Here is a 13,867-nt window from a genome sequence, read left to right on the forward strand (position 1 = left end):
GTGTAGCATGCACAGTGGCGCTCGCAGTTCATGCCGTTGCAATTATATGTGTGTTTCAAAAGCCTATTCATTAGTGGCAGCTATCATTTTTCTATGAGAATATTTGACAATGCTGTTGCATATTTATGAGAGTAATAAGAGCACTGGGATCATGTGTTCATTGTGCGCTTTGTTTCTCATTGCAGGACGGAGTCGGTCGCAGAGAAAATGCTGACCAATTGGTTCACGTTCCTGCTCTACAAGTTTTTAAAGGTAACTTTCACTTAGTGGAATCAGCTGGAACATTAAAAAAACGTGTCCACTCACATTTCCTCATATTTCTGTCCGGGAAATCAAGGAAATTGGATGAACAATGCCAAACTGCCAATCTATTTTCGCTGATAAACAGAACAATTTTGGGAGAAAGACCATGGGAAGCATTAGAAGTTAATTTATAGCTGCTGAGCAGCAATTGTCGGTTCCAAGTAATTTTAGGCAAAACGAGATAGCAGCTGTTAGCGTTTAAAGGCAGATTGTCCTAAAATTATGTTATTTATAGAAAAATCCAAAAATATACATATTTGCATCTACACAGCATTGAAAATGTTGGTATTTTGTTTTAAAAAAAGGATTTATTGGTTCCATAAGTGGAAAACTGATGTTTTAAAATCCCATTTTTGCATTTACTCCAATTGTTAGCATGAGAGTGAAATTCAAAAGGCTGTAAAAAATAAATAAATAAAAGGAAGAAAAAAAACAGTTTATGAGAAAAAAATCTTTAATTTCCAAATATAATCTACAATAACTAACATTTTATCATTTTTTTACATTGCATTTAGCAATAATTTGCAAGTATGTGTTTATAGGCAGTGTCGCTCAATTCTCAATACATTAAAAATCTGTGTGGACAGTCTGAAGATGTGCTGTATGTACAGTAACATGGTTGGTTTCAATTGAGCAAGCAAGTGTGTGACGAGGTTTAATAAGTTTTACAGTTTTTGGAAAAGAATAGGAAAATGAGAAATGGACAATAGGTTTAAGAGTAGAAAAGTTTGGTATCGGGGCTACATTTTGGTGAAAGATGCAAATCTGTAGAACATGGTTGATTTGTTGTGAATTCTTTCCAAATTTAGAATTTTAGAGGCTTGCTACAGTGCCACCTTTAGAACTATTGGCCTGTTTTTGCAGCTGAGGCAATCTGGTATGGGACTGGACCTTTGTGCAAAATGTGGTGACGGTTCGCTACATGGACAGTATGATTTCCTCTGATGAAGAATAAGAAGAACAGGCAGAATAACACTTTGTCTCTGGCATCTTAGGCTGCCTTTAATTAAGGATTGAGGCACAACATTGGCAAAGCATCAACAATAATTCCCTATGCTTATACGCCCTCAAATGCTGTTAGCTGTAGAATGTAAAAGACAAGACTGACCTGGGACTTCAGTACGACTCCTACTCTTGATACATGTGCTTGTTTATCATTTAACCTCATGTAAACTCTACACGTACATTGGCCCTCTTAGGATTGAGCAGCTGTAACATCCTGTGTTTTAACAGAAAAGGAAACACTTTGCTGTCAGTTCGCTAAGGCCAGTGTTTTTCAATCCAAACTGTCTAACTCTCTCTACAGGAGTGCGCAGGTGAGCCTCTCTTCTCCCTCTTCTGCGCCATCAAACAGCAGATGGAGAAAGGCCCCATTGACTCCATCACAGGAGAGGCCCGCTACTCGCTTAGCGAAGACAAGCTCATCAGACAACAGATCGACTACAAGACATTGGTAAGAAGGGCTGCCAGCCTGTAAGTGCAGGGGTTTGAAGTCGAGATCGGAAGGGTGGTTACGGGTGGTGGATCCCGAGATGTGCAGTAGGGCACGTCGTGCTTGCTTCACATGTGAGCAACACAGGAGGAGGGACTTTACTTTATAACAGCAGCACTATTGAAGGCAGACTATGTATAAAGTAGATTCTACACAAAAACAGTGTCATTTTGGGGGGTTTTCTACTTTCGGTACTTCCTGGACTTACTGACTCTGAGAGAGCACAAACCTCCACCAAGTATCTTCATTGTCTGATATTGGCAGTTATCTGAATCAATGATTCTGATCAAATTTAGTTAAAAAATGTAATGGTTAAATGGTTAAAAGACACAGAGGTGAGCTACAATGGCCTCATGCAAAGGATTTTCAATATCAACGAGTGGTGAAATAGCCACATAAAAAAAATTGTTTAATATCCCAAGAAAGAGTAACCTTTATACTATAAATTAAAACAGATATCACATATTTTCTTACATTCCCACATGCAGTTATGAACCAATTAAATTAGTAAAAAAAAAAAAAAAAGTATTTTTTTGGATTTCAAGAGACTGTCACCCAAGAACCAATGCATCTATCTGTCTAATCATTAGTGATTTGAACAGTCTATGTACATTATTAAATTACATGAAGCTGAGTCATATGTAAAGTTGTTTACGGAAGGCATGTATGAATTCAAAACCCCAACAAACTTTTTTACAATTTTGAGGGGCTGGCATGTCATATAGAATGTATAACAGATGTTTTTATATATTCTGAGGGAGTAGGTGGAGCTTTATTACTATACCAAATTTCAGTTTCGTATGTGATGTAGTTCCTGAGATAAAAAGTATATATCCAATCAAACAAAAAATGTACAGTGTGCCTATTGAATAATCACGAAACATATGGTAATGATTTCAGAATTTTTTGAGACCAAAGTGATATATGGGGCCCATGCCTTACAAAGACAATATTGTGTATTGGTAGGGATGTAACGATTAATCGTAAGGCAGTTAAAAATCGATTCATAGGTATCACGGTTTCTGAAAATTGAATCGCAGTACTTTTTCCAAACAGCAGAGGGCGCTATATATTTATCCTTCTCTTGTCCAAATGCTGAGGCGGTGGGCGGAATCTGCTACTACTTTCTTTCTGGCCGCCTTCTACGTTTAAATATGTTCATAAATGATTCCTTATCTCTTTAACACTGAAAGAATATCTGTAATATTACGTGAATATCTGTAAAAGTCACGTTTTTCTATTAGCTCTGTCTGCTAGCATAGCATCTCTACTTTACTGCACAGAATATTTGCATGGCAAGCGACCACTGGGTTACCAGCGCCCTCTGCTGGTCTAAACAAATATCTGACGTAAATACAGGGCAATGACTGTTTTTTTTTTTTTTTTTAAAGGTCCAATTGTTAAGGCACAAAATACATTTTCAGTTGCACTTTTAAAAAGAAAAAGAACTATTATGCAGTTTTGCATTGTTTATTATAGAACCAGAATTTAAATTAATAGGCTTCTTCTTCATTTGTATTATTCCTTTATTTATTTCATTCAAGATTTATTTTTAGTTTAATTGCATTGTTTTGAATAGTTTATCAAGGGCGACCGTGGCTCAGGTGGTGGAGGGTCGTCTTCTGATCGAGAGGTTGGGGGTTTCGATCCCAGTACCTGACTATGTGTCGAAGTGTCCTTGGGCAAGACGCTGAACCCTAAGTTGCTCCCAGTGGTCGACTAGCGCCTTGCATGGCAGTCCTGTCCCACTGGTGTGTGAATGTGAGAGTGATTGGGTGAATGAGCTGATATGTAAAGCGCTTTGAGACTGCTTCAGTGTGGGGATAAAGCGCTATATAAATCTAGTCCAGTCCATAGTCCATTCTTTTGACAATGAAAAATAAAAGGAAAATAGTACAGTATTTTCTCGTTTTTTCCCAAAAAAAATAAAGGAATATTTTTCAATCATCGTTTGTCTCCAGTCCCATTTTGTAAAATAAATCGTGAGAGAATCGTATCGTAAACCAAGTATCGTGAATTGAATCGTATCGGGAGTTGAGTGAATCGTTACATCCCTATGTATTGGTTTAGTTTCCCTAAGACTTGATGTATTCAAATGTCTTATATTCACTAAGAGAATTACAGTGGATCAAAACAAACAAATAGATGTACTTTCTTCTTCAGGTTGTGAACTGCATACATCCAGAAAATGAGAAGAGCCCTGAGATACAAGTCAAGGTGCTAAACTGTGACACTATCAGCCAGGTGAAGGAGAAGATCCTGGATGCCATCTACAAGAACGTTCCACACTCACATCGCCTGAAAGCCTCTGACATGGACCTTGGTAGGAGTCTTTCCATTACACACATAAACTACTCAGCCATACATTTGAATCCATGGGCATGTGCTCTGTAAAGACTTCTACTTGTTTAATCTGCAGATGTAGTTCCTAAAATAGAAAACCCGAGAAATATAGACATCCGCAACATTCCCCTCACACTGCCATGTCAGCATAATGTTGTTATCTGTTATTGTTGGCCTGCCAAAAGCTTGGGGTACATTTCATTACTGCACACTGAGCTTTTTATGTTTTTCCCAAGCTCCTGTTACCAAGTCCTCATCCAAAATGGGTTGGTACATTCTGTTGGGAATGTGTCTGTGTGATCGCTAAGTGAAAATAATGATCTTACCTTCTGATGACACAGTGGATCCAATTGTTTTATGGTGTCCCTTTGGGTGGAATGTGTTTTATTACAAAGGGGAGTGGGAAAGCTGCCCAGTGTGAGAAATACTGGAAGAAGATTGAAGGACTTTGCAAATAGTCATGTGAAGAGGATCGTGTGTTTTCCTAGTGTGCAACAGGTCGTATGAAGACACTATTACCAACAAACCAAAAGCATATTTGACTTTTGTGTCATACTTTATTCTATTTTTGTAATCATGTTCTTTGGCCTTTTGTATAATCTTGACAAAGGTTTTTTAATTGCCGTCATCATACCATAGACTTTGATTATATCGTTCATAATAGGGGAGTCTCGATTAGGGTTGCCAAAAGTATTGATACTCATAAAAGTATCAATACTTTTTTTAAATATTCAGCTGTCTGATGGCTAATGCTAGGTTAATGCCAATGCTAGGTAATGCCAGGCTAATACTAATGCTAATGCTAGGCTAATACTAGGTTAATGCTAGTGATAGGCTAATGGTAGCTTATGTTATTGCTAGGTTAATGCTCAGCTAATGCTAGAAAATGCTAATGATAATTAGTTAATGCTAGCTAATTTTAATGCTAGTTTAATGCTATGCTAATTCTAGGTTAATGCTCGCTAATGTTATTGCTAGGCTAATGCCAATGCTAGGCTAATGCTAATGCTAGGCTAATATTAATGCAGTGTTTAATGATGCGGGCCAGCACCTGCACCCTCACTTGCATTTTCTTCAGCAAATGCAAATATTCTAGTTATTATTATTATTATTATTATTATTATTATTATTATTATTATTATTATATAATAATAATAATAATAATAATAATAATATATATATATTATTATAAATATATAATAATAATAATAATTATTATTAGGGTCCGATGTCCCAGAATGGGACAGAGGAACCTATTGTTTTCGCTTTTATTTCCTATTATTATACCCCGCCCGCCTTTGATCGCTAATTCGACCCCCTAAAAATGCCCGAAAACTCACCGAAATTTGCACGCACCTCAGGCCTGGCGAAAAATTTGATAATTTGGTGGCGTGAAAAAAAACAGACCGTCAAACAAACCGCCAAAACAAACGATGGAACCACACGACCGCCAGGTCTGACCGATTTGCACGAAAATCGCCACATGTAGTCTTCGCCCCAGAATGAGCAAAAAGTTACATTGTGACCCCGCCCAAAACCAAACAGGAAGTCAGCCATCTTGGGTCAAAGGTCAAAAATGGCGTTTCGCCCTCGAAACGCATCTGCGCGAACTAGTCTGAGGGGATTCATCCGATTCGCTTAAAACTTGGCAACACCACATAGGACCCATTGAAGATGAAAAGTTATCGAAAGAATTTTCGTATCTGTCACGGTTTGGTCGTGGCGCCGCCACAAAAATGCAAAAATACAACTCCAGAATGCAATGCAAAGTTCAAACTGCTTCATATTTGATACACACGATGATTGTCCATCCATAAACAACGCTCGATGACCAAATTACCCATCATGGCCAGTGGGAGGGGCCTATAATCACACAGGAAAATCCTTCGCCATAACTACGCCGTTATACGAAAACGCTTGCAACTCCAGAATGCAAAGTTCAAAGTGCTTCATATTTGATACACATGATGACCGTACAGCCCCAAACAACAAAAGATAACCAAAAACACCCACAATGCCTTGCGCTCTCAGAGGGCGCCGCTTCTTGGGCCGTCCTACGCCTGCAGCTCTAGCGGCAAGACGACATGTCGTGTTGACTTCAAAACACTGTAGGATGAATCTTATTAGATGGAAGCACATTGCTATGGCAAATAGAGCAGGCTGTGAAAAGTGGGAGGGGCCTATCATGACACAGGAAAATCCTTCAACATAACTACGCCGTTATACGAAAACGCTTACAACTCCAGGCCAATTCCCAAATCCCCAACAGTGGTATACGTGACCGTGGGTTACCACCCCCGGCCGCTTCATCGGACCCTATGACGCCGCTCGCGGCTTTAATTATTATTATCATTAATAATAATAATAATAATAATAGTTATTATTAATATTAAATCTGTGGTTGTGCTAATTCTTACATATTGTAATAGAGGTAACACTTTTCTTGTTAATAGAAATTTTTCATTTGGGGTAAAAAAAAAAGTTAACTCGTGGTATCAAAAATGGTATCGAGTACCAAATATTTTTTGTTAGTATCGTATTATGACATAGTTTTATTATCTTTTTTGTAGTGTGTAATGCTAGAAAAGGCTTGATCAAGTAATATTACTCAAACAGGGAACAATCGTCAGCAGCAGGAGGTATGAGAAACACTGACCTGTTCATTAGTAACAAATACATTAGATTTTTACATGATCATTTTACATCAAACTTAAGAATATTCTACAGTTGAGTCCAATAAATAAAAAAATAAATTAGAAAACCCTGAAAAAATTACAATTTTTCACATGTTTTTGCTGATATTGGACTGATATCAGATCGGGACTGACCTTAGGACTGATTTCATTGGCCGATAAAAATGACAAATTGGCCCAGGTATTGTTGTAATTCTACTATGCTGCTATCCAGAACATTCCACAGGGAACATAGACATAGGGCTTTTGAACAAAGACACAATGCCCTGTGTGTTTGTGTTCACGTGCCATTGTGTGTGTGTGCGTGTGTGTGTGTGTGTGTGTGTGTGTGTGTGTGTGTGTGTGTGTGTGTGTGTGTGTGTGTGTGTGTGTGTGTGTGTGTGTGTGTGTGTGTGTGTGTGTGTGTGTGTGTGTGTGTGTGTGTGTGTGTGTGTGTGTGTGTGCACTACCAACAGCGAGGGTTTGACTTGCGTCTCTGTGGAGTACAACATCCAGCTACATACTTTCTCTTAGATTTATGTCTTCATTTATTCCCCAAAGCACAAATCTTTACAATTCAATTTTTACATATTTTATCAAGCAAGTTTTTAATTTATTTTTTTGAGATGACAGGATTTAAAAGTAATAATGATATCAGCTTCAGTTCAAATTATCCTCCATCCTTCCTTCCTTCCTTCCTTCCTTTTGTTCTCTATTTGTTTACTGAGCCTTGACCAGAGATTGGTCCTCATTTGCATCTTTATAGAAAGATGTACTGTACAGACAAACACAACAGGAGAATCTTTATTTCCTGCACATTCTTCAGACGCTAACACAATTGTGTTTGATCCTCCAAAGACAGGCCTCATCGTGCACGACAGTGATTGCTGCTTTGTTTGCCTGTTGACGATCAGAATAGGAGATGAGAGTGTGCCTGGGCAACAAAAAGTAGGGGAAGTGCAGGGATGCAATAACTCATTCAGAAAGCTCACGGTGTCTGCAGCGAGAGAAAGACGGGAATCATCCGATTGTTTGTTTTCGAGATTGCTTTCCTCGTCTATGATAATGCTGCTGCACTGTTGTTGAATGCTGCTGGTGGAGCAGTTGTTTGCCACGGAGATTTAAGACGTAGACAAATATGGTTTGGTTTTAAGTCATGCAAATTAATTTTAGTGCCCTCAATGAAAGATTTAATGATGTTGCACGTTAAGAAGTTAAATGATCATCAGTTTTAGAAGTGAGGTTATTTTCCTATGACTGTTCCCCACTGTGGCCCCTGGAATTCTCAGTGGTCTCCCATCCAACTACTAACCAGTCCCAGACCTGCTTATTTAGCAACTTCCTGTGTCCCATTTTTGCCCCTTTTCATAAAGTTCTGACACTTTTTTCAGACCTTAGCTTCCTTTAGTTATTTTTGACACTTTTATTCAATTATTGTCCTTTCTTCAATTTTTTTGTCCACTTTTCATCCAAAAAAGCTAACTTTTGGTCAATTAATACCACCTGTTTCATTTTTATCTACATTTTCCCTCTTTTTGTTCCACATTTTTGCCTTTCTTCACAATTGTTTGCCACATTTTGCCCATTAAAGCTACCCTTTTTCATTTCATACCCCTGGTTCCTCTTTATTTGCCCATTTTTTGGCCCATTTTAGTCACTTTTTACTTTTTTCTTGCCACAATTTTTGCCACTTTTGGACCATTTTTGGCCACCTGTTAACATGTCTGCCTCCACTCGCTCGTCAATAAAAAAAAAAAACACGGCCCACTTCGGGTCGATGGCCCACTGGTTCAATGCCCGGTATGCCAGATGGCCAGTCCACCCCTGCATACACATGTAATCCCCCCCATCGATCACAGCAGCAAAACAAGGGAAAAAGAGCAAAATGGGAGAGCTGCATCTATAAACAACATAGTGGGTGATTCTTTAACTCACGTCTTTGTTACAGTCTCACAAGCTGTGCAAGTCACATTTGTTTTTCAGTGTTTTCATAACGCAGTGGAGCTATTGTACTGCTAATAAAAGCAGAGTTATTAGAAACAAGTAATTAATGGAAGTAATGTTTTCATCTTATTGCAATTCGGTGGTTGTCTTTGTTCAAAGCATTGATTAATATAGATTTTATTAAGTGTGTATGCATTTGGAACTGAAGGAGGACCGGCTGCTTCTGCTGCTTAAGAACAATACCTGGTTCTTAATACAGTTTTTAATGTAGTGATGAAAGGCTTGGATTTATTGAGTGGTTTTGTTTCTTAGAAACGTCAAGTGACAAAAAAGTAGACTCGATGTTGAACTTCTGAGTGCGTTTCATTCTGATTCCTCCCTCAGTGAATGCAATAAAAGCCTGCTATTTTTATTATTATGCTGTTATGAAATGTTATCATTATACGTGCATCTGACGTCATGATGTCTTTAGAAAAATTGCTAGAAAAAAAAAAATCTGATTCAATATTTAGTTTTATATTTTCTGCCTATTTAAAGTTGTGATTTAGGAGCGCACTGGTGACATAATGGTTACAGAATCTAACCTTTAACTGGAAGGTTGCCGGTTCGAGCCCCACTGTAGGTCATTGCTATGGGCCCTTGGGTGAGGCCCTTTATCGTAATTGCTCCTCAGGACTTTATTTTTGGGTTAAACAAATTATTTAGTTGGAAAAGCTTAAAGTTTGACGTTGACTTGCATTCATTTTAGGTTGGACTAATGAAAAACATTGATTTGACAACAATTAACCTGTTAAGTCCAGGTCAATTAAAGCAATTGAGTCAATAATAATAATTTTTACAGAACTTATTTTGGTTTTACCAATTGAAACAATTAATATTAGTTGGTCCAAGTATTTTCTTTTGTAGCTCTCACTAAAAAGTGAGTAGTAGGATGCAAGAAGAAGAAAAAAAAATTAGGACGGAATAATAATAATAATAATAACAATAATAATAATAATAATAATGCATCAGTTTTATATGGCACTTTATCATAGACACTCAAAGTCGCTTTACAGAATTAAGGCATTATTCTTTCACTCCACACTTAGTGGTGGTAAACTACTATTGTAGCCACAGCTGCCCTGGGGCAGACTGACGGAAGCGAGGCTGCCATAGTGCGCCATCGGCCCCTCCGACCACCACCAACACTCACTCACACACTACATTCATACTAGGCAATGTAGTATGATAAAGTATGATAATAAAGTACAGTGATTTCAATAGTGAAGGTGCTCGGCATCATCAGTGTTCCACAGTGTGGATGGGAAAATAAATGGGAAAATGAAAAGTTAAAAAGTTAAATAGTTGAAAAGTGAGTTGTAGGATGGAATAATAATAATAATAATAATAATAATAATAATAATAATAATAATAATAAAGTACAGCGCAGTTCGAAAAAATGATGTTTCAACAGAAGTTCCACAGTGTGGATGGGAAAATAAATGGGAAAATGAAAAGTAAAAAAGTTAAATAGTTTAAAAAGTTGAAAAGTGAGTAGTTAAAGCAAGACGGAAGAAGAAGAATATGAACTATAATAATAAAGTACAGCGATTACAATAGTTTGGATGGAGAAAGTTTGAACACATAACCTCGGGTTTTTGGATGATCTGCTACTGTGCTATTGCTGCTTTATTTATTTGCAAATATGAATGTTAAATGTGTTAATGTGCAATGTACGGTGCTTTAAAGTTTATACAATACAATTGGATACATTTTTGTGACCAAAATTACAAAATCATTAGAAGTTTACACAAAATTAAGATTGTATACCTGCACCTGTCTGTATTTTAATAAAATGGTTCATGTTTTTACTGTAGAATGGCGTCAGGGTCGAGGACAGCGCACGATCCTGCAGGACGAGGACCTGACCACTAAAATTGAGACAGACTGGAAGAGACTAAACATGTTGGCCCATTATCAGGTATGTCACTGTGTGTCCATATAATATATATGTTTTCTTTGTACATTCAAGTGAGTTTTAACATCTAACGTCCTGTGTTGAAATTTCAATTTAGTTGTTTGGAGTTAGGGGAACATTTAAAACATTTAGAATTGAATAACCATTTATTTTCTTGCACACGTCACTGTTATGTTTTGTTCCCAACTATTTGCCTGTTCCACTACACTAATTACACCTCACAATCATAGTAATGTTAGATAGCAAAGTGACAACACAGTGAAATAAAAATACAATGTACTTCCTTTGTGTCCTGTAAGGCAGTGGTTCCCAAACTGGGGTACGTGTACCCCTAGGGGTACTTGAACACCTCTCAGGTGTTGGGTACACAGAAACATTTGTCGTTTTTTTTTTTTTTTTTTTTTTACATGCACGCAGACTTTTTTTCTCATCCATCAATGATAATTTGTGGCACAACTCTTTAAAATAAAACAAAAGGTGAAATTCAAATTCTAAAATCAGTAAAAACATCAGAAATGAATGAATAAAAAAGACTTAAAATCGAGGTTAATGTTGGACGTGACACAGGAACGAGTTTAGACGAGCCTGCAGACACAAATAAATCATGTGTAACATGAGCTAAAGGGTAAAATAAAGGCTAAGGGGAACATGGGGCAATAAAGTTTGGCAAACACTGCTGTAAGGAATAATTTGATATCCATGATATCATCCTCAGTAAAGCTCTACTAGTGCTTACATTTGGAGTACATGTAATTGGTTTACTACTGCACGAGTACACTTTACTGCTAATGCTAGTGAAGCAAAAATGTCTCACTAGAATTATGCTAATAAGGGGGCGTGAAAGAGGCTTGCCATTGGCTTTTAAAAATACTAAAAACAGTTGAATTTAGATATAATCCCTCCTACTTCATTTGCGTTAAGTCTAGACTAAACAAGACTAAACAGTCTACTAGTACAACTAGTACGATTTTGAGAGTACTATTAGTGCTAATAAACAAAAATATTGTTTTACTAGTAACTAGTTGTAGACCTAACTAGTAGAGACAAAGTGTCTTGAAGACATGTGTTACTAGTAGTACTGGTAAGTACTACTAGTACTTAAGTACTTAAGTAAGCCTTAAGCCTGGTTTAAGGTTCAGCGTCAGGACCTACGCCGGGGGCATGCCGTCAACATGACGTGGATGTTGGCCCTTTTACTTCTGCGTGGAGAGAACGCCTCGTTATGCGATTGGCCGCCCTGCTGCTAGTGGGTTGTGGCTGTGTTGTTGTTGTTACAAATGAGCAGTAAAAAAAGCCCTTGTTTATCTTCCAGTCACAGAAAAATATGTTATATGTCTTTGAAGCATCTTAAAATGTAATTTATTTCTGGATTATTACTTACCTACTGTACCTAACATGTGTATTCTGTTGGACACAAACATTAAAACAACAGTTTCAAAACGTCACTTTATTTGTCAATATAAACAAAGGTAACTCGTAAACAGTATAAAAGTTGAAACATGGCGATGTGACTGGAAAAGGCAGCGACCGGGGCTGAGGTTTGGAGCTGACCAATCACAGCCCTAGTCAGGGTTTTTAGGAGGTGCGCGTAAGGTTACGGGGGACGGGGTCTACGCCTACGTGCATCTACGTGCGTCTACGGCGGGGGATTTTACGTAGAACCTTAAATCAGGCTTCACTCGTACTAGTAGTACCACGAAATTGGCATCTCGTAGAGGATTTTGGTCTACTCGCACACTAGTGCGCCAAAAAACTTTACTCGTACTACTAGTACTCTTAAAATCCAAAGGTTCACTAGTAGAACTTGTAGCCTTAGTGCAAATGAAGTAGGATGGATTATAAATTCAGCACCCCTAATTCGTTGTAGTATTTCTGAAAGCCAATGGCAAGCCTGAATTAGCTTTTTCCGCATCCCATTATTATATAAGGCTTACAAGTGACACTTTTTGCTTCTCTAGTAAAGTGTATTTGCACACTAGTAAACCAAATTTGAGTAGGCTACGAGTAGAGTTTAACTAATGCTGACATCACTCATGTCCAATCTATGCTCAGCTTTCCATAAACCCCTGATATGCATCATGCAAAATTGCATTTTATAATAAACGTTCTCCATGAACCAAAGAGAAGAACAAAGAACAAACCTGCTTTTCTACTGTATTAACCCTTTGTTGCTGGATAACAGCACGTTTGGAGAGAAAAACAGACACCTTCACTCTACGAGGTGTTGATCATCGACTAAGCAAGTAGCAAGTGTGCCCTCTGAGTGCTGCCTGTATAGTGCCTTTATTAAATGTCATCAGCAGCGAGTGTCAACAGGCTGCCAGGATTAGGCGTGGGTGGAATAGATGAGGAAGCTGATTCCAATCGGAGATAAGATAATGAAGGCAGAAGTTAATTCTTCTTTCTCAGGCTGGAGGATGAGGGCACTTCATTGCTAACGAACCAGTAATAAGAAGAGTGGAGAAAAAAGTCTCCCACCCACTTGGAAACTATTGGGAGATAACTGAAGGATCTGGAAAAAGCACACGGGACCACAAACACAATCCAACCTTACTCGAGGGCTTCTTATGTTTTATGAGACTCATCTTTTCATGTTTACGACTTTTTTTCACTAAGATGTCGTGACTCGACTTGATGAGATTAAACTTTATAATCAATGTGTGGGAGATCATGCCGGTTCACTAATCAAATCCACCAATACTCTAAATTGATTGAGAGCTCAGGAGTAAGGCTATATTTGCCTTGCAGTCATCCAACACAGTCACATTATAGTGTTATTAGCAGTTAATTCAACAAAACAGACACAGTGAATGCAATCATGTGCTGCTTTTTATTAGTTTAGACTAAGCTGGTGTGATCTGGCACTTCCCAAACTCTTGTTTGCTTCACAAACTTTACGACAAGTTGCCCTTCATGCAGTGGAGGTCGTCACATGATCGCTGAAGGCGAAAACGTGGCATTTGCTGTATCTGATCAACCCTTCTCGTAATCACTTCCCCCCCATAATTTCTCTTCACCTTCCTTCTGTCAGGAAATGGTGCTCTGTTTTCAGCTTTTATTCTCCAAATGTTGTTTCCTCGTAAACCACTCCCCCTTTTTACATTACATTATGTTCAACACTACGTCTGATGACACCGTGGAGCTAATAGTTTAATG

The 13,867-nt window shown here is 38.0% G+C and overlaps 1 protein-coding gene across 1 annotated transcript in view; it reads left to right on the forward strand.

The window, feature by feature from the left end:
* plxna4 (plexin A4) overlaps positions 1-13,867 on the forward strand; it is a 336,809-nt gene that overhangs the window by 296,747 nt on the left and 26,195 nt on the right. Inside the window, exons 23-26 of the mRNA XM_028449042.1 lie at positions 186-252; positions 1,610-1,756; positions 3,959-4,118; positions 10,611-10,714. Coding sequence (XP_028304843.1) covers positions 186-252; positions 1,610-1,756; positions 3,959-4,118; positions 10,611-10,714 — 478 coding nt within the window. The remainder of the gene's footprint in view (positions 1-185; positions 253-1,609; positions 1,757-3,958; positions 4,119-10,610; positions 10,715-13,867) is intronic.

The sequence above is a fragment of the Gouania willdenowi genome, chromosome 6 (genome assembly GCF_900634775.1).
Source record: "Gouania willdenowi chromosome 6, fGouWil2.1, whole genome shotgun sequence".
In the NCBI taxonomy this organism is placed as follows: Eukaryota; Metazoa; Chordata; class Actinopteri; order Blenniiformes; family Gobiesocidae; genus Gouania; species Gouania willdenowi.